We start from the raw sequence: 19,395 nt of genomic DNA on the forward strand, positions 1-19,395 counted from the left end.
AAATATATGAAAGAAAGGAAGAGATGAAAAGCTTCAGAAGAACAGGTTACTGTACAAAACAAGGCGGCTCATAAACAAAAGTAGTAAAACAACAACAACAGTAGCAAACCGACACGAACAAATGCTCCCCAACCCAAATAAACAGCACTGGAGGTATAATCCAACGCCGTACCACCCAACTACAACGCTTACATCAACTTGTTGATGAGCAAAGAAGAAGAAGAAGCGCGCGTGTGTGTGTGTGTGTATGTGGGGAACGACGACGCGCGTAGAGACGGAAATGAGTAGTTTTGACCCCCGAACACGCACAGCAGCAACGAAGGGAAGAATGAGAGGAAAACACACCTAAACCCCCAAAAAACACCCACACGTAGCCGGCACCCCGAGAAGTCGGCCCGTTGCGAACAAACAAGGGAGAAAAACAAGAAGAAAATGAAGTCTTCGAATAACAGCAATAATAATTATAATGCAGTGCTGTTCGACAAAAGAAAAAAATATATGCAAAAAAGCAGATGTTGACGAGATACATTGTGGAGAGGAAGAAAAGCAACAACAACACGCCCGACGAACAACAACAAAGAAGGCAGCAGCAGCAGCAGCAACAGTGGTGAAGCAAAAAAAAAAAGAAGAAGAATGAAAAACGCTCTGTACATAGCACAACACGAATAATGATAATGATAATAATGATACTAATAATAATTGATTACAGCTCTAGAGGTGATGCGGGCTCAACGTGATGAATTACAAGCAAAAAGGGAAACGTATAGTAAAAGGTTCTAAGGAAGAGAGAGAGAAAGAAATCAAGCAAAAACAACGTACTATCTTGTGCTGCTCAGAAAAAAACACAGCAGCAAAAAATCAAAAAATCTGAGAAAGCCACTGCTTCACAGTTAACAACAAAGCTGTCCACAACATACGTTTTGCAGCCTGCACCTCGAGCAAAGACGATCAAAAAAGCGTGTCCACCGTGGAGTAGTGCCGGCTACTCTCCGGAGTGTCGGAGTTGATGGAGGCTCGAGTGCCGTTGCGCTTCTGCTTCTTCTGCCGTTTCTTCTGCAAGCGCTGCGCAACGTCCGATACCTTTCCGGAGCGGTTCAACGACGCAGCGATGCTCTCCGTGTCATCGGCACACAACTCGTCTGTTTGTGCGTCACTACGACTGCTGCGGAGCGCACTTGGAGGCTCACGCGTGACTTCAGGAGACGCGTCTTTCTCCTCTAACCCTTCCGCCGCATCCTCATCGTTGTTATCGTTGTTTTCGTAGCGCATTCGAAGTGATGCCACCGCCAATGCAGCGCCGTCTCTTTCACCGCCATCCACAGATCGAACATGCGTATGACCGCTGACGATGACATCTGCCTCACCTTCCTCTTCCTCTTCATGGTACTCGGGACTGGCGGAGTGGATGTCCGTCAGCCCTTCATCACCGTGTGGGCTGCGTGAGGTGCGGGAGGGCAACTCGAATGCATCGCCGAAACTGCCGTCGTCGTCGCTCGGCGCTGTTTGCTTCAGCAAAAGAAGACGCCGGGTTTGCTTCGGATGTGCGGCGCCGACACCTTTAGGCATCTTCTTGACCCCGGCACTCGTGGCGGACACCGTGATGTCCCGCTGCCGCTGCGCCACCGCGGGCTCTGCGGAAGCCTCACGCGATTCGGCCGGTGACGCGTTGTTCCTCGTGGACTTCGTGTTCTTTTTCTTCTTCGCAGCTGCCGCCGCTGCTGCTGCTGCGGCACTCGCCGCGGCGATGGACGAGCTGCGACGGCGATCTCGTGCCGCTTGGGCCTGCCGTGCCGCCGCTACGTGCGGTGACTTCGTGGGAGGTCGCTGTTTGGATGGTGTAGCGGCCACACCTTCAATCTCAAGCACCCCGCTGCTGAGTCCGTTGCTGCCGTTGTAGAGCGCCTCCGCCTGCTCCTGTAGCCGCTGGAGATCGAGTAGCTCATGCAGCTCCAGCGGCCTTGGGTGCGGGTGAGGATGAGGGGCCTCTGCCTGTTTGTTCCCGTCACTGTGGCCCGCGTTACTCGACGTCCAGTCCGCTTCACTGCATTCACCGTCTTCGTCATCCACGACCCCCCGCTCGTCGCTGTTCTCCGCGGCTTCCGCGCCGCACGTGAGCACCTGCTCGGTTTGATAGAACGAAGGCGGCGCCGAGTCTTGGTGCTCCGCGGTGCCGCGACCACCGTCTCCACCGGGCTCCATCGCCCGCAGGTTCATCAAAAGCGCATCGCTGCTGTGGCTGTCGTCTGTCACCGCCGTCCCTCCTGGCTTCGCCCGCATGTCGCTGCCTTTCTTCTGCGTTTCCGCCGGCTTCGGCAAGGGCGGCCGCGGCGCGAGTGCGTTGAGGGATAGCTTCTTCAACGACGGACTCCGCTGCTGCCCCGATGGGGGTGCAGTGGCGACGGTGTTGTGCCGGCTCGCACGAACACCACCACCGCCGCCGCTGTTGCCGCTGCTGCCCGCTCCCTTCTCCAGGGCACTCGCCGGCAACGCGGGCAGTGAGGTGTGGGACGGGCGTTGCTTACCGCCGCGCATCCCCATGAGCGACAGCGGCGTGCCGCGTGCACGCGTGGGCTTCCAGTCGCGGGACGCCGTAGAAGGCGGCCCACCACCACCACCACCACCTTCTAAGCTGGGCAGATCTTTCCGCTGCCGCTGTGCTTTTATGTTGAGTGCATCGACATCGACATCGTGCACGCCGCTGTGCTGCTCATTGAGGAAGGAACTCGTCAGGGTGTTCAGCGAGGGCAGTTGGGGTGACTTGCCATCGCCTGCCCCACCGCGACCGCTGCTGCCCGTCCTGTTTGGCGGCTCTGCCGAGGAGGAGGGCTGCACCCGGGAGCCGTTTTGCGTCGCTTCAAACAACGCTTCTCGAAGCTCCTCGACCTCGCGCTGCTGTTGCTGCGCCTTGGCCCGCCAGTACGTCTCCTGCTTCCGGTGCGTCTCCAGCGCTCGCCGCAGCGTCTCCGTCTGCGCGACTTGCTCGTGCAGCTGAGCCTCGTAGTTCAGCTCGCGGCTCTTCATCGCACGGAGCAGCTCCTCGCTCAGCTGCACGCCCTCCTCGAGCTCGGCGACGTGCGACGGGTCGGGTGCGCTGCGCAGCGCCGCCTGCATCACACGGAGTTGATCGCGCATCTCACGAATCACCCGCGCTGTCGGGGCCTCGCTCAGCTTCGCATGATTCACGACGCTCTTGGCGAGGGTGGCGTAGCGAAGCGTCGACTCCGTTTCCCCTGCGTTTGCCGCACACGGCGACACGTTCGCGCACATGACGGTGAAGCTGTTCCCGCCTAAGTTGTCCGACAGTACGTAGGTCAGCAGACTCTCCCGATAGGGGATGACTACCCCTTTCTTCGCTTTACCGCCGCCGCCTGCTGCTCCTCCTCTTCCCGCACCGTGGTTGTTGCCTTGTGCTATCGCGCGATTCGCAATCAGCCCCTCCAAGACACGGCGCAGCGTCGACAGGGAGGCGTTAATGCTATTCGCTTCTGCCAAGTGCTTCTCGGTCGTCTTTGCCTGCGTGTGGCGCTCGCTACCGGCGAGGTCAACCAGATTAATCTTGCTGACCGTCTCCAGGGCCACCTCTCGACCGCGCACCCGTCCACCGGTGCTTTCGCGCCGCGTCATCTGCAGCTGGAAGATGGCGTGCGATCGACTGGACTTGGCGTTCATCGCGGTGCTGCCCTGCGTGCGCAACGTGTTGCCCTGCTGCAAAAACACTTCGCACTCGTCCCAGGTGCGCACCGGCACACTCGACAGGCCGTCCACGTAGATGCCCTTCGATGGGTGATGACGCACCTTCAGCGTGCGGTACTCGTCGCTGTCGACGTCCTTTTTGTCGAAGCGGCTCTTGTAGTGGAGGATGGCGTTCTTGGGACGTTGCTTCAGCAGGTCTCGCACCTGCTCCTTGTAGATCTCCATGTAGGAGAGCTGCAACGTGACCAGCGCCGGACCAGCGCCGCTGCCGGCATCCGCCGCGTTGCGTGACGCGACCGCCGCGAAGAGGCGCTGGCACAGACGCGGAATCAAACCGGGATGGCGCGTGGTGCCCATCATGGTGTACGTCTTGCCGCTGCCCGTCTGCCCGTAGGCAAACATGCAGGTGTTGTACCCCTGCAGGGCCGCATCGACGAGTGGGAGGGCCAACTGCTCGTAGAGGGCCACCTGCTCCGCCTCTGCCTGCTCTTCCTGCGCAGGCGTGTGCGACGACGTCAGGGCTGCGCCACCGTCGTCGTTGTCCATAATCACATAGGGGGCCGCTTCTCCTCTTTCCCCGCCCCCTTTCATCCTTCGTCCGGTTAGACTCGCCTCCGTCAGCTGAGCATCAAGCTCCACGTCTGGCGCGAAGCTGCTGTACACGTAGTCGTACGTGAAGGCGTTCCGCACCGGGGCCAGCGCACGTCCGCTGTCACTCAGCAGACGCTGCGCATCCAACAGCACGACCGTCCTGCCGTCACTCTCTACCTCCACCACGGGGAGGGGTACCTCATGGACGTCGAAGGAGGCCCGGTTCGCGCCGACACCATCGTCGTCGTCACCGTCGTTCGGGCGCCGCGTCCACGACTTGTCAAAGACGGTCTGGGTGGCGTTGAGGGACTTGTAATCGGGCCCAAAAGGCTGTCGAAGTGCCAATCGCGCTCGACGTGCCTCTTCGGTGTCCTCTGGTGTCTGCCCTGCCCGCCGCTCCTGTCGCCACTGTCTCACTTCGCGCTCGGTGAAGGGACGAATACGCGCCGCGACGAGGATGCGGAAGTCAGCGGTGCTGCTGCCGGTGCCGGCTGTGGGGGCGGTATCGTCAGCAAATCCGCCCCCGCCATCGTCGAACGAGGAGGGAGAGGGGTGGCGCTTCACTTCGCCATGTTGCTTCGATTGCTGCGGGCCCGTGCGGTGAGAAACACTTACTTTGCTGCCATTAATAAGTGGGAGGGACATCTTGCTGGAATTTTATGTATGTGTGTGTGTGTGTGCGTATGTCTGCAAGCACTTCCGAGGTTTAACGGGGGGGGGGGGGTTAACTTGCAAAGAAAGAAAACAGCAATTTAGACGCTTGTTAAGTTCTTAAATACATAAAGGTTGGCGTGTATGTGTACGTGTGTGTGGTCTTCAGGCGACAGAACAACAAAAAGAACACGATCGGATTCGCCTTGCCTCCCCACAACACACGAAGGACCAAAAATAAGTAAACAAATAATAGCACTACTAAAGAATATCGTTTCCCAGAAGAAAGATGAAGCGTCAAGGGCCGCCAAGAGCCGGCCGACACTCAAGAACTGTTGGCGTGTTCTTCTGTGCTTCTTCAAACAACAACAACAACAACATATTATTATTTTGACGGTTAAGTTCCAGATGGGTAACAAAACGACAGAAAGAGCGCAGGAGGGAAAGGAGAAAGAGAAGAAGAAGGAAAAAAAAGAATCCGAGAAGAGGAAAGTGTACTGATCGAGCTGCTTGAGATCCAACGAGATGCGGAATACACATTCCTTTTTTTCGGTTGTTGTAGTGACATAGTGGAGCCTTCAATGCTGTCAAGAGGGCAGCCCACCAACCCACATATACACGCACACACACACACACACAAACAATGGCCGAGGAACCTCTCTTCACTCTCGTCTTCCTTTTCACACTGAAGTACTCTTCATGTAGCCCAGCGTCGCTTTCACCGATAGAAGAAGGAGAAGAAGGATCAGGCTTCTTCATCAACATCTGTTTGTTGTACATGTCGTCTTTTTTTGGTTGCATCAATCTAACACAGCCACAAACACTCACAGCACGTGGAAAGAGCGCCATTGATAGGGCGTACTATACATAATTGGAGAAAAGGAAAAAGACAGCTTATAGCCCACATAACGGCAAGACAAGCAGCTTAGCGTGTAATACGAGGAGGAGGAGAACGAGAAACACAACAACGGCAAACGACAACAGACGACGGCTCGTCAGAATTTCCCGCACGGCGATACAACTTTTGGCGCGCATGCGTGCAAGTGCGAGCGCAAAAATATACAGTTGTGTTGCTTGAGAAGAGCAGACGATCACTTCCTCTTCGTGGGCGTATCTACATGGTAGCAGGCTCCGCCGGTGCTGCCGCCAATGGCGCGGTCACTGCAGCCTGCTGCTGCTCCTGCTGCTGGTGCTGCTGCCGGCGCTGCTGGAGCAGACTTCGAGCGCCACCCACCACCGGCTTCGATGATGCTGCCATTGATAAACGCTGCTGCTGCTGGTGGTGCTGCCGCTTCTCACTCGCGTACTTCACGGCAGCAGTGCGCTGCGACTGCATGCGGCGGACGTGCTGCCGCACAACAGAGGCCTGCCCCTCCGCAATTTGAACCTTGCGCTCCCAGTTCTTCACTGCCTTCTCCAGTTCCACCTCCTCAGCCTTTTGGGCCATGTACTCCTCAATTTTTGGGGCTCTGATGGCCTCCTGCTGCGCCTTTAGAGCATCGTGTTTGGATTCGGCCAGCACCGCCTCCGCCGTTGCCGTGGTGTACTCCTTGTCGCAGCGGGACAGGTACTCGGTGCGGCTCTTCGACTCGCGCTTCAGCCGCGTCTGCTCGCTCGCCAACTCGTTCAGTTGACCCATCAAGTGATTTAACTGCTGCACGGTGCGGGTGGAGGTGCCTTTCAACTCTGCCAACTCGTTGTTCTTCGCGGCCATGCGCTCGGTGAACTGCTTGTGCTCGATGCGGAGCTGCTCGAGATCCACGGCTTGAAAGGCCTCCCCGGCGATACGGCGCTGCCGCACGAGCTGCTGCGCACGGGCGATATCCTGTTCCACCGCCTGGCACTGAACCTCCAGTTTATCCAAGTAGTTCACCTGAGTAGTGTGGCGACGTTCTAAGTAGCGCAGCAGCTCCTCGGCGGTCGTGGCGGGGATCGCCGCCGCCGACCCGGCAAGCTCGTCTCCTGCTTGAAGCGGGTTGCGACGAAGCGCGGTGGCGGCCCCGGCATTGGTGTCGCCCTCGTCGCCGACGACTTCGCGGTGGAACTGCAGCATCTCCAGCTTTAGCTCCTGCTGACGGCGGATGGCCTCTTCGACGGTGGCGACTAAGATCTCCTGCACGCCGTCCGCCTCCTTCGTGATACGCTCTTCCTGACTGCGCAGCCGCGCCGTTTCCTGCCGCAGTAACGCGGCTTTGTCGTCGACGCGCACGAAGACGTCCAGCGCGCCGAGGGAGCGGCGGCGGTAGTTGCGGCCGCGACGGGTGCCGGTCGCGCCACCGCGGTGGGTCGTGATGGTTAACCCACCGCCGGTGCTGCTGCTGTCATCGTTGCGGTCGTGATGGTTTGCTGCGCCGGTGCTGCCGCTGTCGGGACTCATGATCGTCACCGACACCGGGGCCGCGACGTCGTTCTGCGAGCTGCCGGCGATGTCCGTTACTGGCTGCTGCCGCTGCTGCTCCGTCCCAACACCACCAGCACCGTGCGGTCCGCCGCTGCTTCCCTCACCGACCGGCCGGCGCTCCTGCAGCGTCTGCACGTGGGCGGCGAGCACCTCCGTTTCCTCCCGCAGCGCCGCCACCTCCGTCGCCAGCTCCGTCACGGCGTCGTTCATCTCGGCCGGCTCCAAATCGGCCACGTCTTGCGCGAAGACCTCCACGGCGGGGTAGGTGCGCGTGTAGAAGGCGACGAGGAGGGCGTTGAAGTCGTCGCCGGCGGACATGGTGCCGGCGGTGCTGTCGGCTGGCAGTGGGGAGCTGGCGCTGTCGCTGAAGCGCTGCACGCGCTTTGACGGGCTCGCCGTGTTCTCCAGCGAGCTCATTGTGAGTGGGAGAGGGTGAACAGTTAGGAAAAGGCGGCTTTCCTGCTTCTCTTGCTATGTTCTCTTGTGCCGTTCCACGTTGCTGTGTGTGTCAGGCAGTGGAGGGGGGGGGGGGGGGGAGGAAAAGAGCAGAATAATAAGTACGCTCACAGTGAGCTTCTCTTTCTTTCATTGTATATTTGAAAGTTCATTTCGCGTGAGCCCTCACACACACACACACACACACAAACAACGATGCTATTTTCTGGGGTGACGCAGGGGTATTATGTTTCTCCGTCTTGTAACCCCTCGTCTTCCTTTTCAGTCTTGCCCACGCATTCCGAGTTGTAACGCATGCCGCAAGCCTTTGAGGTCCTGCTTTCAGCGACGACCTTTTGTCTTCCCCTACAACCCTTTGCTTTGAAGCGTCTACGAAAGAGTTGGTGTGATCAGCACATTGACCATTGGAATAGTAATAGTAGTAAAACAACGGAGGCACAGGAAAAAAGAAACGGAAAAGAGAGCGGCATCCACAGAGAGAGAGAGAGAGAGAGGGAAAAACAGCAGCTAGGCGTTGAAGGCGTCGCTGCTCTTATCTGGTGCCACCGCCGCGGTGGTGGTAGTGGCAACAGATGCCGTGGTCGCCGACCCCTCGTCTCCCTCCGCTGCCGCTCCGGTGCCCGTACGCGACGGCGTTGCGGTCGCATCCGCTTCCGCCACGGCTGCTGCCGCCGCACGCGCCTCCAGAACCCGAATAGGCTCCAAAAACGGGTGTTGTATCGCCTGCGCGCAGCTCATGCGCTGGCGTGGGTCGTACTGCAGCAGTTTCTCAATGAAGTCGCAAAAGGTCTCATAGGCGGCCGCGTCGTGTCCCCGCTGACCGGCGCGGCAGCCGCGTGGACCGCCGGTGTGCACGCCAAGTACTTTCTCGAGCGGAGTGCCCGGGCCTGCCGCGCGCACCGCGTTCGCCGTGGCGGACTCCGTGTCCTCCACCTGCGGCGCGCGGAGGAAGAAGGGCGAGCCAGGCGCGTGCCCTGGCGCGTCGGTAAACGGCGTTAGAATCGGCGAAGGCGAGGTCGTAAAAGCGAGTAAAGGGGAGGCCGCGCGCTGCTGCTGTTGCTTCTGCTGCTCCGGTTGTAGGGAGAGTGCTTGGGCGGTACCAGCAGCCGAGGAACTCCCGCCCAGAGCCGGCGGCGACGAAGTACCTTCCCCACCTCCTCCCCCGCCGCCGCCGCCGTTGTTGTTGTTGTCGACGATCGGGCATGTGTGGTAGAGCCGCGTGCGCTTTGGACTCGCCGCAATCATGTAATCCGGCAGCGCTCCCAGCACCATCGTGAAGTACGCGACCATGTCTGTTTCGTTGTTGCCCTGAAAGAGCGGGCAGCCGGTGTGCATCTCCGTTAAGAAGCACCCCAGCGACCACCGATCGATGGCAGTCGTGTAGCCCAGCTCGAGTATCACCTCCGGACTGCGGTAGTAACGAGACTGGATGTACTTCGGCATGACGACCTCAACATCCGCGTTCGCGCCGGCGGCGGTGATGGTGGCCGCGGGAAAAAAAATATCCGTGGCGTTCGCGGTGGTGCTGGTGGGTGCAGTAGTACCAGTGGCAGCCACAGCTGTGGTTTGCTGCTGAAGTGGAGGACCAGTCGCCGTCTCTCCTGTAGCTGTCTCCCCGCCACCCCCCGCGGAGGCCTTGGCGACCGACGACGTTGCCGCTGCTCGCGGGGACGAGGCGGCACTACTGCTGCTCACTACGGCAGCCGCTGTCGTTGTCGTTGTGGTCCCTGTTCCACCGCCGCTGCGTCGCTCGCCCACGCAGTCCCACGGCGGCCCGGCCGAAGCGCTCGGCGATGAGGCCGGGAGCGGCACCTGCGCCGGCGGCAGTCGCCAAGTCGTCTGCTGCTGATAGCACGCCGAGCCGAAGTCAATTACCCGCACCCCGCTCCGGCTCGGATCACGCAGCAGCACGTTCTCCGGCTTTAAGTCGCAGTGGATGATCGGGGGCTGGTGCTGCTCCAGCACGAGCAGCACCTTCACCATCTGGTACGCGAACTTTCGGGTCAGGTCGAGGCTGACGCCGTTGTGCTTGGTGAGGGTGATCAGCTTGTACAGGCTAAAGCTCAGCGGCTCAAAGACGAGCACCATGTGCCCTTTCCAGAGAAATACCTTCCGCAGCTGCACGACAAGGTTCTGCAGCGACACGTCGTTGTTCAGGTGGGCGACCACCTGTGCCTCGAACCAGCCTTGGCTCTCGAAGTAGGGACCGCTGCGGATGATCTTCACTGCCACCGGCTCGTTGTACTTGCGGTCAATACAGTGCAGCACCTTGCCGAAGCTGCCTTGACCGATCAACTCCTTGAACACGTAGCGGTCCGCGATCACTTCCCCTTCGCACGGCACGTAGTGGCCCGAGGCGTCTTCGTACTTGCGGGTGACGTACTTCGCAGGGGCAGCCAGCAGCTTCTGCCGCTCTTGGTAGAAGATTTCGTTGATCGTTTGGTAGACGGACATGATGTTCTGCGACAGCGCCACGGTCGGCCGCTCCTCGCCGCGGAGGCGGGTGTACCGCGTAACGCCACCGCCACCAGCAGCTGCACCGCTGTTCGCGTTGGTGGTTGTAGACGACGTCGAGACGCCGGACCGACTGACCCCCGCAGAGCTCATCTGCGGTTGTTGTTGCTGCTGCTGCTGCTGTTGGGCTGACAGTGACAGCGGAGGAGGTGAGATGGTCACCCCAGCAGAGCGATCCCCCCGCAACTCCCCGCCGGCCAGACCAGAGGAAGAGGACGACGAGTGCTGCGCAAAAGGCGGCTCGACGCCACTGATGCGGCTCGTCGTCGCACCGCCGCCACTCGCCGCTGCAGCTGCTGCTGCGGCGCTGCCTCGTCGTGCGGAGGAGCCGCTGAGGGCGTATGGAAGAGGTGCCACCGCCGCAGTCGCTGCGGTGTTGCTGACGCTGAAGTTCACGCCGGCGGCCACCGCTGCGGCCGTCATCGCGCTGCTATTGTGCGTTGCGTGCGGGGGCGAGAGAGAGGAGAGGTCGAACGCGCCGTGCATCGTCTCTGCTTCCACATGGGTCCCACTGCTGCTGTCAACGGGCGGCATAGGTGGCAGATCCTGCCCGGATGAAGACGACGGAATGCGGGAATGCATACCCCTGTCGGTGTTGCCGAGGCTTCCGCCGCCACCACCGTTACCACCGCGACGCCGTCCGTGCTGCGATCGTGGAGACAAGTGTTGCTGCGGTTGCTGTTGCTGCTGGCGAGGGCTTTGAAAGAGATCGCCGTATCCGCTATAGCCGCCGCCACCATTGCGTCGCCTTTGATGGTCGGGGTGATATCCCCCTCCCCCGCCACCGCTATTACCGCTACTAACACCACCACCACCACGCCAGTGAGAATACCCGCTGACCGCCTGCCCTTCACCTCCGCTCGCACCACCGCCAGGGCCCACCGGCACATTCACCATGTAGATCGGCGTCGTATCACTCATGGGCTTATTATGGTTGTTGTTGGGATTGATGTTGAGGGGGTAGTTAGGTGATGACGGACCGTGTGCGTACGTCCGCTGTTGCTGCTGCTGCTGCTGGTGTGGCGGCGACGGCTGCGGTTGCGTTTGTTGTCTGGGCGGCCGATAGAAACCACCGGCGTGTGTCTGCGTGTACGGCGCTGCGTTACCCATCGACCGATATCCACCGGAGCTGCCCACTGCCATCGTATGGGCTGTCATGGACGCCGCTGTGGCATCTGCGTACTTCGGTGTGCCACCGGCAAACACCGGAGGTGAGGAGGAAGAAGACACAAGTATCGTCGACTCAGCAGCAGGAGCGACGGTGAAAGCGGCCGCGGTTCCTGTGTGAGGACTGGCGGTGCTTTGGGGGGCCGGTGGCAGACCACCGGTTGACCGGAGAGGCGGCGGGGAAGGCGCGGTGGTGGGTGGTGGCTGCTGTGCCTGCTGCGGCAGCCGACCAGCGGCATTCGCGCCACTGCCACCTGCGGAGGTCGCCGTGTTGGACCACCAGTGCGAATTGAAGCGGTTCGAATTCATGAACAACGTACTCTTACTCGTTGTTGGTGGTTTCTCTGCTTTCGTCTCCGTTGATCGGCGATGAAATCAATAAAGGAAAGCAAGCAAGCAAAACAAAAGTACCATACATAGACGAAAGAAACTCTAACATAAAAGGTTCTGCCTCGCCCACTCGCACACACACACACACACACAGTCATGAAAGAAAAAGTCCGAGAAGGAGGAGGACTATGCGAAGCAGAAAACACGACAGCAACAACAACAAATCAAATGCTATGAAGCGGTCATACAAGCAAAGATGAGTATGCGTTGTGCTTGTGTCTGTGTGTGTGTGTGGGGCGGGTGGATTTATGGATGTATGAATGTGTCTTAATTCCTCTATTGCAATGCTGTACGAAGAAAAGAAAAGAAAAGCGATGGCGGCTTTTGAAAAGATAATAATACTAATAGTAACAATAAAACACACACAAGGCACACAGGGGAAGATAGAATAAAAATGCCAAAAGAAGAATCTCTCTTTCTCTCTCTCTCTCCCAAAGTAGAATAATACACTTTTCTATCTTCTATTGTCTTTCTCTTATCCTTTTTTGTTTGCTGATTCGACTCATGTGAATATGAAAACAACAACAATAGTAATAAAATCAGTAATTAGTAATGCTGCTCTCACTTCTCCAGATGATGCTGCAGCCAACAGAAAGCACGGCGAGAAACAAAGGCTGTAGGGAGATGTATTTACATGTACCTATATGTATATGTTGTTTTCGCTCTCGTCGTCGTGGAGTCCTGGGAGCAGTAACACGACAAGGAAGGAGAAGCAAACACACAAACACACAGGCGACTGGCAACGCTTCCACAGGTAAAGACTGTCGCGTCACGAAGTGTACTTTCGGTGTGAGTGACGCAACAACAACACAAGAACAACAACAAATGCGCACGCGCGTGGGAACACGCACACGCACACACGAGTAAACGCCTTGTACGCCTCGTCGCGTCGTTTTTTTTTTGTTTCCCCTTCCCCTTTGCGCAGGCGTGAATGCTGCTCTGTTTGGCTTTAAACCCCCCCGTGAGAGGAGCAGCGCGATCGTCGCACAGTCTTCAGCGACGCGGCGCTCAACGTGCAGAGGCAGTCGGAAGGAAAAGATAAATAAAAAGAATCCAAAAAGAGCCAGAGTAAAGGCGTGTCACTCTACTGAAAAGAGAGGGGGAGCATACACAAACACAGTCGCGCGCGCGAGAGAGGGAGCGAGAGGAACAGCAGGTGCTTACAGATATATATGTCTATATCTATTAATGAGAACAGGGAAGCGATCGACCTCGCCGTTATCGTATGCTTTGACCGATGGGGGCACGTGAAGAGCTGATCAAAGAGCATACGCGTTTGCACCGCGTTTGTTCACGAAAAAAAAGAACGTTGATGAAGATGAGAAGAGGGATTGAAGGAGATGTATGAATATAAAAGAATATACGCAGCCACAAGACGCGCCTTTACGTATTGGGCCCGAGAGCGAGAGATTGAACAGGAGGAGGACGCTCGATTCAGCCAGCCGATGCACCGGCGTAGCTCTTGCTGCTCCGTTACATATATATTGTTTACGATTGAAGATTTAATTCTTTGAAGATGTCGTTCTCTATTCATTTGGGGGTTTGAAGACAAAAGAAAAGCGGGACAGCTGGATGTGTAGTGAGGTGCGAAAAGCCAAGTAAAAAAGAATACGTGAACATGACAAATGCGGAAGTAAAGCCGGCCCACGCGGACCCGGACGTCCAAAGTACGGTTATGACCACTTCCGGAAAGACCAGACCAGTGCATAACGAACAACAGCAGCAACAGGAAAAGAAAGTGGGTGGGGGGGGGGGGCACTGCAAAGCAAAGTCGAAAAGAAAAAAAAAGAACATGGAGAAAAGCCATAATAGTAATAATGAGAAGGCGCCACACCACAGCAGCAGAACTGAAAAAATAATAGCAATAATAAGAATGATATATATTCACAAGTACTAGTAATAATAGTAGCACAAGAGAAGAGCAGTGTGGTGCGGGTTATTCACGACGGCGCTTCGCTGCCGCAGCAGCCACCTCCTCTCGATAGGCCTGCCGCTTCTCATCTCGTTCCACCGCCTCCTTCGCCTTCTTCTCCTCCAGCGCGTTCAGCAGACTGAACTTCTTTTGCTGCTCCTTCATGGTCACCATCACCGACACCCGCGACGACACGCGCTGCATCATGGACTCCGCCTTTCTCCGCGCCAGCCGCTGCACCACCCGATCCTTGCCCGCGACGATGACGTCTTGCTGGTCCACCAAGTCCTGCAGCAGCTGTGTCTCTCTCCACTCCTTGCCTTTCGCCCTCGTCGACGCGGCACCGCTGCGAGGATCGGCTGCGGGGCCGCCACGTGCGCCGTGGTGGCCGTCGTCGTCGCCTTCATCTTTGACAGGAACTAACATACCGAAGTCGCGCTCATGGCGTGCTTTCTTGTGCCTCCGTCCGCGTCGCGGCGCACTCGCACCGCCATCGCCATCACTACTGTCCTCCACCACTTCGTCCTCGGTGCAACTCACGGAAGAACGACTGCTGCTGCTGCTGCTGTCTTCACCCTCTCCATCAGACACGACGGCACCGTAGTCGCCAAGCGTCTCATCCACCACGGGTGGCTGACGTGACGCGGCGCTCGGTACCGCCGCGGTGGAGTTGTGCAGGTGGTGCGCTGTGAGCAGGTACTTCTTGTCCATCGGCACCCGCGGCTCGTACTCGGAGCCCAGCAAGAAGTTCTCCATGAAGCTGTCTTGCACGTGGAAGAAGCGCTGCAGCTCGGGGTCGTTCAGCACTTTGTCCGTCACGTACATCTTCGCCAGCTGCCGACGCAGGATCGCCTCCTCCACACTGCCGCTTGTGATGAGGCGGTAGACACAGACCTCGCGCCGTTGCCCGATGCGCCACGCCCGTTCCCGGGCCTGCACATCCGTGATCGGGTTCCAGTCCGGGTCAAAGATGACCACACGATCAGCACCGATTAAGTTAACACCGATGCCGCCGACGCGCGTCGTGAGGAGGGCGACGAAGATGGAGTCGTCCTCGTTAAAGCGGTCCATCAGCTCCTGCCGGTGGTGCCCGTTCGTAGCGCCGTCCATGCGGATGTAGGTGTAGCTCTGCTGCTCACACATGTTCTCGATGATGTCCAGCATCATGCGAGTTTGCGAGAAGACCAGCACGCGATGCCCAAACGCCTTCCACTCCTTCAGCATCATCAGCAGCGCGTTTAGCTTGCCGCTGCCGAGCAGGTTCACAGGGTTGTTGCTGCGGAAGGAGCGGTGCTGACCGGGACGCAGCGGGCCGCGGCTGCGATGGAGCAACATGCGGTCCTCTGCATCCGCACCCCTCTGCACGGCGTAGATGTCCGCGTGATTGCAGATCTGGCGAAGCTGATTCATGAGCCGAAAGGACTCTAGTCGCACCCCGCTATTGTTGCGCCGGTTGGCCGTCATGTTCAGTCGGGCCCCCGCCACGTGCAGCGACCCCGTGCTGTCGCGCCCGTCGCGATCCAGCCCACCGGTGCGGGAGCCGTACATGACGGTCTGCGCGAAGAGTCGCTGCACGACCGGCGAGGAGAGCACCTGCAGGTACTGCTCGAGCTGCTGGTCCGTCAGCGGCACTCGCAACACCCGCTCGTACTTGGGCGGCAGCTGCGTGTTCACCTGCCGCTTTAGCCGCCGGAGGAGGTAGGGGGCGATGTGGTCCTGCAACGTCTTGGCGCACTCCACCGCCGTGGCGAGGGCCAGCGGGCTCGCCCGCACGTTGCGGCTCTGCGAGATGGGCGTCTCGAACTCGTCGATGAAGCGGTTCATCGTGCCGAGCAGCCCCGGCTGCACGAAGTCAAACAAGCACCACAGCTCTTTCAATGAGTTTTGAATGGGGCTGCCGCTGAGAATGAGCCGATGCGGTGTCGTGAAGGACTTCGCCGCCAGCGTGACACCGGCGTCGGGGTTGCTGATCTTGTGTCCCTCGTCGAGGATGATGTACTGAAAGCCAGTGCGCTGCAACAGCGCGCAATGCTCACGCATCGCCGCAAAGGTGGTCACCACCACCGCCGGCGTCCCCTGCACAGAGCGCAGCAGCGCCGTCCGCGTCGACTCCCCGCCGCTGCTCTCGTGCATCACGCAGGACCGCATGTACGGGGCCCAGCGGTGCAGCTCCGCCAGCCACTGCCGCAGCACCGTCATGGGCGACACGACCAGCACCGGGCCGCGCAGCATGCGGGAGTGGTGCAGCGCGTTCAGCAGGGCGGCAACTTGAATTGTTTTGCCCAGCCCCATCTCGTCCCCGAGGATGCCGCCGGCGCGACGGGCGTGCAGGGAGAGCAGCCACAGCAGGCCCTCCTGTTGGTAGTCCAGTAGACGGTTGTAGATGTTTGCGTCCATGTTCACGCCCGGCAGGAGCGTGACTTCCTCCATCTCTACTACTAAATCGTCATCGCCGTCGGCGTGGGTGGAGGGCGAGGGGAGGTTCGGCTGGGCGGGGGCCTGCGACAGCGACCGCGACCGCGGTGTGACGGTCCCGCTGCGCTCCTGGTGAAGCTGGGCGGCGGCGCGGTGCACGGCGGCCTCCACTGCCGCATCATCCTCGTCTTCCATCAGCGCGTCCACGTCGATGATGGCGTTCTCATCTGCCTCGTCTGCAGTGCCACCCGCCTTCTCCTCTTCCACTTTGATTTGATGTTGCTGGATTGAATTGCCGTTTTCTTCCGCGGCGTCCTCGTCTTCCTTTGTCAATGATTTGGTTGCCTCCGCTCTTTTAACACCCCTGCTGATGATGCTGTCGTTATTTGCAGCGGACTCGGTCCCTGGTTCCTGCTTCACGCGTGCCTGCTCGTGCATCGTGGACCCGCGATCCCCATCAGCACCGGCGACGTTCTCGGACTTCCCTTTTGTGCTCCCCACCGCTGCCAGGGCGGATGCGCTGGGCTGCACGCTCGCCACCGCGGACAAGGAGGCAGCTGAGGCTGTCCTCGCCGTCGCCGTCGTCGCTGCGATGCGACGCTGCTGGTTCGCCACGGCCTCCAAGCGCTGACGCTTGATGATGCGCTCGAGGTAGTGCGTCATGTCGGAGTCGTCCTGGTAGCGTCGCTGCTTGGAGCGGATATCCGCTCGCGTCACCGCCACTCGACTGAGCGACGGCAGCACCTCGCCGCCGCTGTAGTCGCTTTGGGTGATGCCGCGCAGGTGCGTAGGGACTCGGTAGAGCACGCGTTTCGTCGTCGTGGGCGAAGCGGGAGATGCAGAACCGTTAATGCCACGATGACTGCTGCTGCTGCTACTGCGGCCTCCGTTATTTTTGTTGTCTCCAGCGTGCGAGGCTGAGGGTGCTTGACTGGGCCCTTTGGCAGATCCGTTGGCCGCCTGTCTCGCGCTGTTGCTGCCGTTGTCGACCGAATGGGCTGCCGCTGCAGAAGAGACGGCGACGGCAGCAGGAGCGGCCGACCGTGGTGTCGCTGCGAGGAGTTGATCCGCTGCCGTCTGCTCCTTCTCTTTTCGCTTCGCCTCCGCCAGGCGTGCGGCCTGTCGGCGGTCCACCTCTTCTTGCGTCCGACGCACCACCGCGTCGCACCGCTTCAGTTCTGCTTGGGCGGCGTGGAGCTGATACTTCACATCCGATACACGTCGCACCGCCGCATCGGACGACGAAGGGCCCTCCGCGCGCGGCGCCGCCGACGACGACGATGACGGCAGCACCGTCGACTCCTGTGCCGCCGCGTACTGTGCGTCCTCCAGTTCCATCTCCAGCTCACGCGCGCGGTGCTCCGCCTTTTCGAGATCGCGGTAGGCCTGTGCCAACTTCGCCTCATCTTCGATCGCAGCCCGCGAGGAGCTGGCGACGACGCGAGCGGCCACCTCCCATCGCATTTCTTCCTCATCCTGGAAGGTGCCGTACTGCCGCAGGGCTGCGAGATCGTCTGCCATGGTGGGCAGCTGTGAAGGGCGGGGGTATGATAACGAGAAGAAAGAGGAGGGGGGGGGAGGAGAGGGGGAGGAAACCAAGGCTAAATGTATAAAGACAGATTTGTGTATGCTTTGCTCATCTGTATGTGTGTGTAGGCGTATCGAACTGGTGCTCGACTTCCACAAGGCCCGATTGAGTGTGAAGGCACAAAACAACACCAACAAAAAAAACGGCGAAAGGGTATGATAGTGGCGAGTAATAATAATAATAAAAAGTAAGTATAGTTGATCAGAGGCAGATTTAGCTGAAGTCGTAGTAGTAATAATAATACCTTCCGTTCAGATGTATGTGTATACGATTATTATCATTTTCATTAAGTATATCTAGCCGGGAAGCAACGATCACAGAATGACAAACGTAGTTAATAACTGTGAGTGTCGAGCGCGTTTGAAGAGTCTCCTGAAAACAACACGGAGAAGGTGCTATGAGCAGTACAGGGGAAATTGTATTATCTAAGTCCACGTCTCGTAGATGAACGTTGACGAGCCAGACGTAGACATTCTTTATTATTATTATTGGGAATCAACGTGAAAAAAAAAGTAACAAGAAGCGGTGGAGGCAGAGGGCAACCGTGAGTCGTAAAGCAGAAGAAGCAAAATAACATGTAGCATGGCCATTCGGGATTGCTGCTTCTCTGGGGGTCGACGAGCGCACGTGTGAACGTGGTGATCGTCAGCTCCGTGTTACTCGGTGCACGGACGGGGAAAAAAGGGGGAAGTCTGCAAGGGGGATATGGAAACAACACCTGTAGGCTTCTTACATACTAAATAAATATAGATATATATATATCTTTTTTTTTTTCAGAGAGGGTGACGGTAAACCTCAACCACCTCCACAGAACAGGTAAACGAGAAAAAAACATGGAAAGCTAAAAAAAAAACAGAATCAATGAAAAGCACATATAACCGATACTTTTGTTTGATATTGGTTTTTCCCTTTATGTCTATGCCAGATGGCAGAACAGCATTGTCTCTTTGCAATTATTTTTCTTTTCTTTGGTTGGTTTTTGAGTTTGTGGTATTTGTCTCTACAGGGAGGTGGACGTACGTCTGCTAGTCACGTAACATCTCGGAACGGAAGAGGAATAATAATAGTAATATAACGGTGTGCTCCTGTGTGTGTGTGTGTGTGTGTGTGTGCGTGGTTCGATATGGCGGATTGAACATGGAGAAGGAACACATCAAGTGTTATTGGCCGCGTTCGAGTTCGTGTACCTACCTACCACTCATTCCGAACTACCATGTGCCTCTCGGCGACATCAAGAACAGTGATAAAACAATAGCCATCAAAAAATAATAACAATGAAAAAGCAAATGTCCCCCTCCCCATTCACGTCCACACACACACACACACACAGCCTTTTCCCTTTATCCCTTTCTTCTTTGAAGCAGGACGTCGCAAAGCAGACGGATTCTTTTCCCTCCATAGCCGCCTTTGAATTAAAAACAAAAGATATATATATATATATGTTGATGTATAACGGATGAAAGAGGAAAACAAAACAAAAGCACGCATTCGGTGGGGGGGGGGGGGTAGTGTATTGGTGAAGCGAAGCACGTAAGATATATATATATATAATACTAACCGCGAAGGCGTAAAGAGGGTGTACGAGAAGCCGACAGCCACGCGCAGCTTTGCCCCGTC

General features: G+C 57.8%; 4 protein-coding genes across 4 annotated transcripts; all 4 read right to left on the reverse strand.

Annotated features, from left to right (window-relative positions):
- Positions 1–948: 948 nt before the first annotated feature.
- ABB37_07161 (putative kinesin) lies at positions 949–5,292 on the reverse strand (the record flags this gene model as incomplete). Its single annotated transcript, XM_015805699.1, has 1 exon — positions 949–5,292. The coding sequence occupies exon 1, from the start codon at positions 4,927–4,929 to the stop codon at positions 949–951; it is 3,981 nt and encodes a 1,326-aa protein (XP_015655705.1). The 5' UTR covers positions 4,930–5,292.
- A 757-nt stretch (positions 5,293–6,049) lies between these two features.
- On the reverse strand, positions 6,050–7,836 carry ABB37_07162 (hypothetical protein; the record flags this gene model as incomplete). Its single annotated transcript, XM_015805700.1, has 1 exon — positions 6,050–7,836. Exon 1 carries the CDS (start codon positions 7,751–7,753, stop codon positions 6,050–6,052), a length of 1,704 nt encoding a protein of 567 aa, XP_015655706.1. The 5' UTR covers positions 7,754–7,836.
- Positions 7,837–8,299: 463 nt separating this feature from the next.
- On the reverse strand, positions 8,300–11,227 carry ABB37_07163 (putative protein kinase; the record flags this gene model as incomplete). The annotated part of the gene is made up of 1 exon (XM_015805701.1): positions 8,300–11,227. The coding sequence occupies one exon, from the start codon at positions 11,225–11,227 to the stop codon at positions 8,300–8,302; it is 2,928 nt and encodes a 975-aa protein (XP_015655707.1).
- A 2,572-nt stretch (positions 11,228–13,799) lies between these two features.
- On the reverse strand, positions 13,800–18,253 carry ABB37_07164 (putative SNF2 family helicase-like protein putativeDNA excision repair protein; the record flags this gene model as incomplete). Its single annotated transcript, XM_015805702.1, has 1 exon — positions 13,800–18,253. Exon 1 carries the CDS (start codon positions 17,709–17,711, stop codon positions 13,800–13,802), a length of 3,912 nt encoding a protein of 1,303 aa, XP_015655708.1. The 5' UTR covers positions 17,712–18,253.
- Between the last annotated feature and the right edge of the window lie 1,142 nt (positions 18,254–19,395).

This window comes from Leptomonas pyrrhocoris (assembly GCF_001293395.1).
Source record: "Leptomonas pyrrhocoris isolate H10 chromosome Unknown, whole genome shotgun sequence".
In the NCBI taxonomy this organism is placed as follows: Eukaryota; Euglenozoa; class Kinetoplastea; order Trypanosomatida; family Trypanosomatidae; genus Leptomonas; species Leptomonas pyrrhocoris.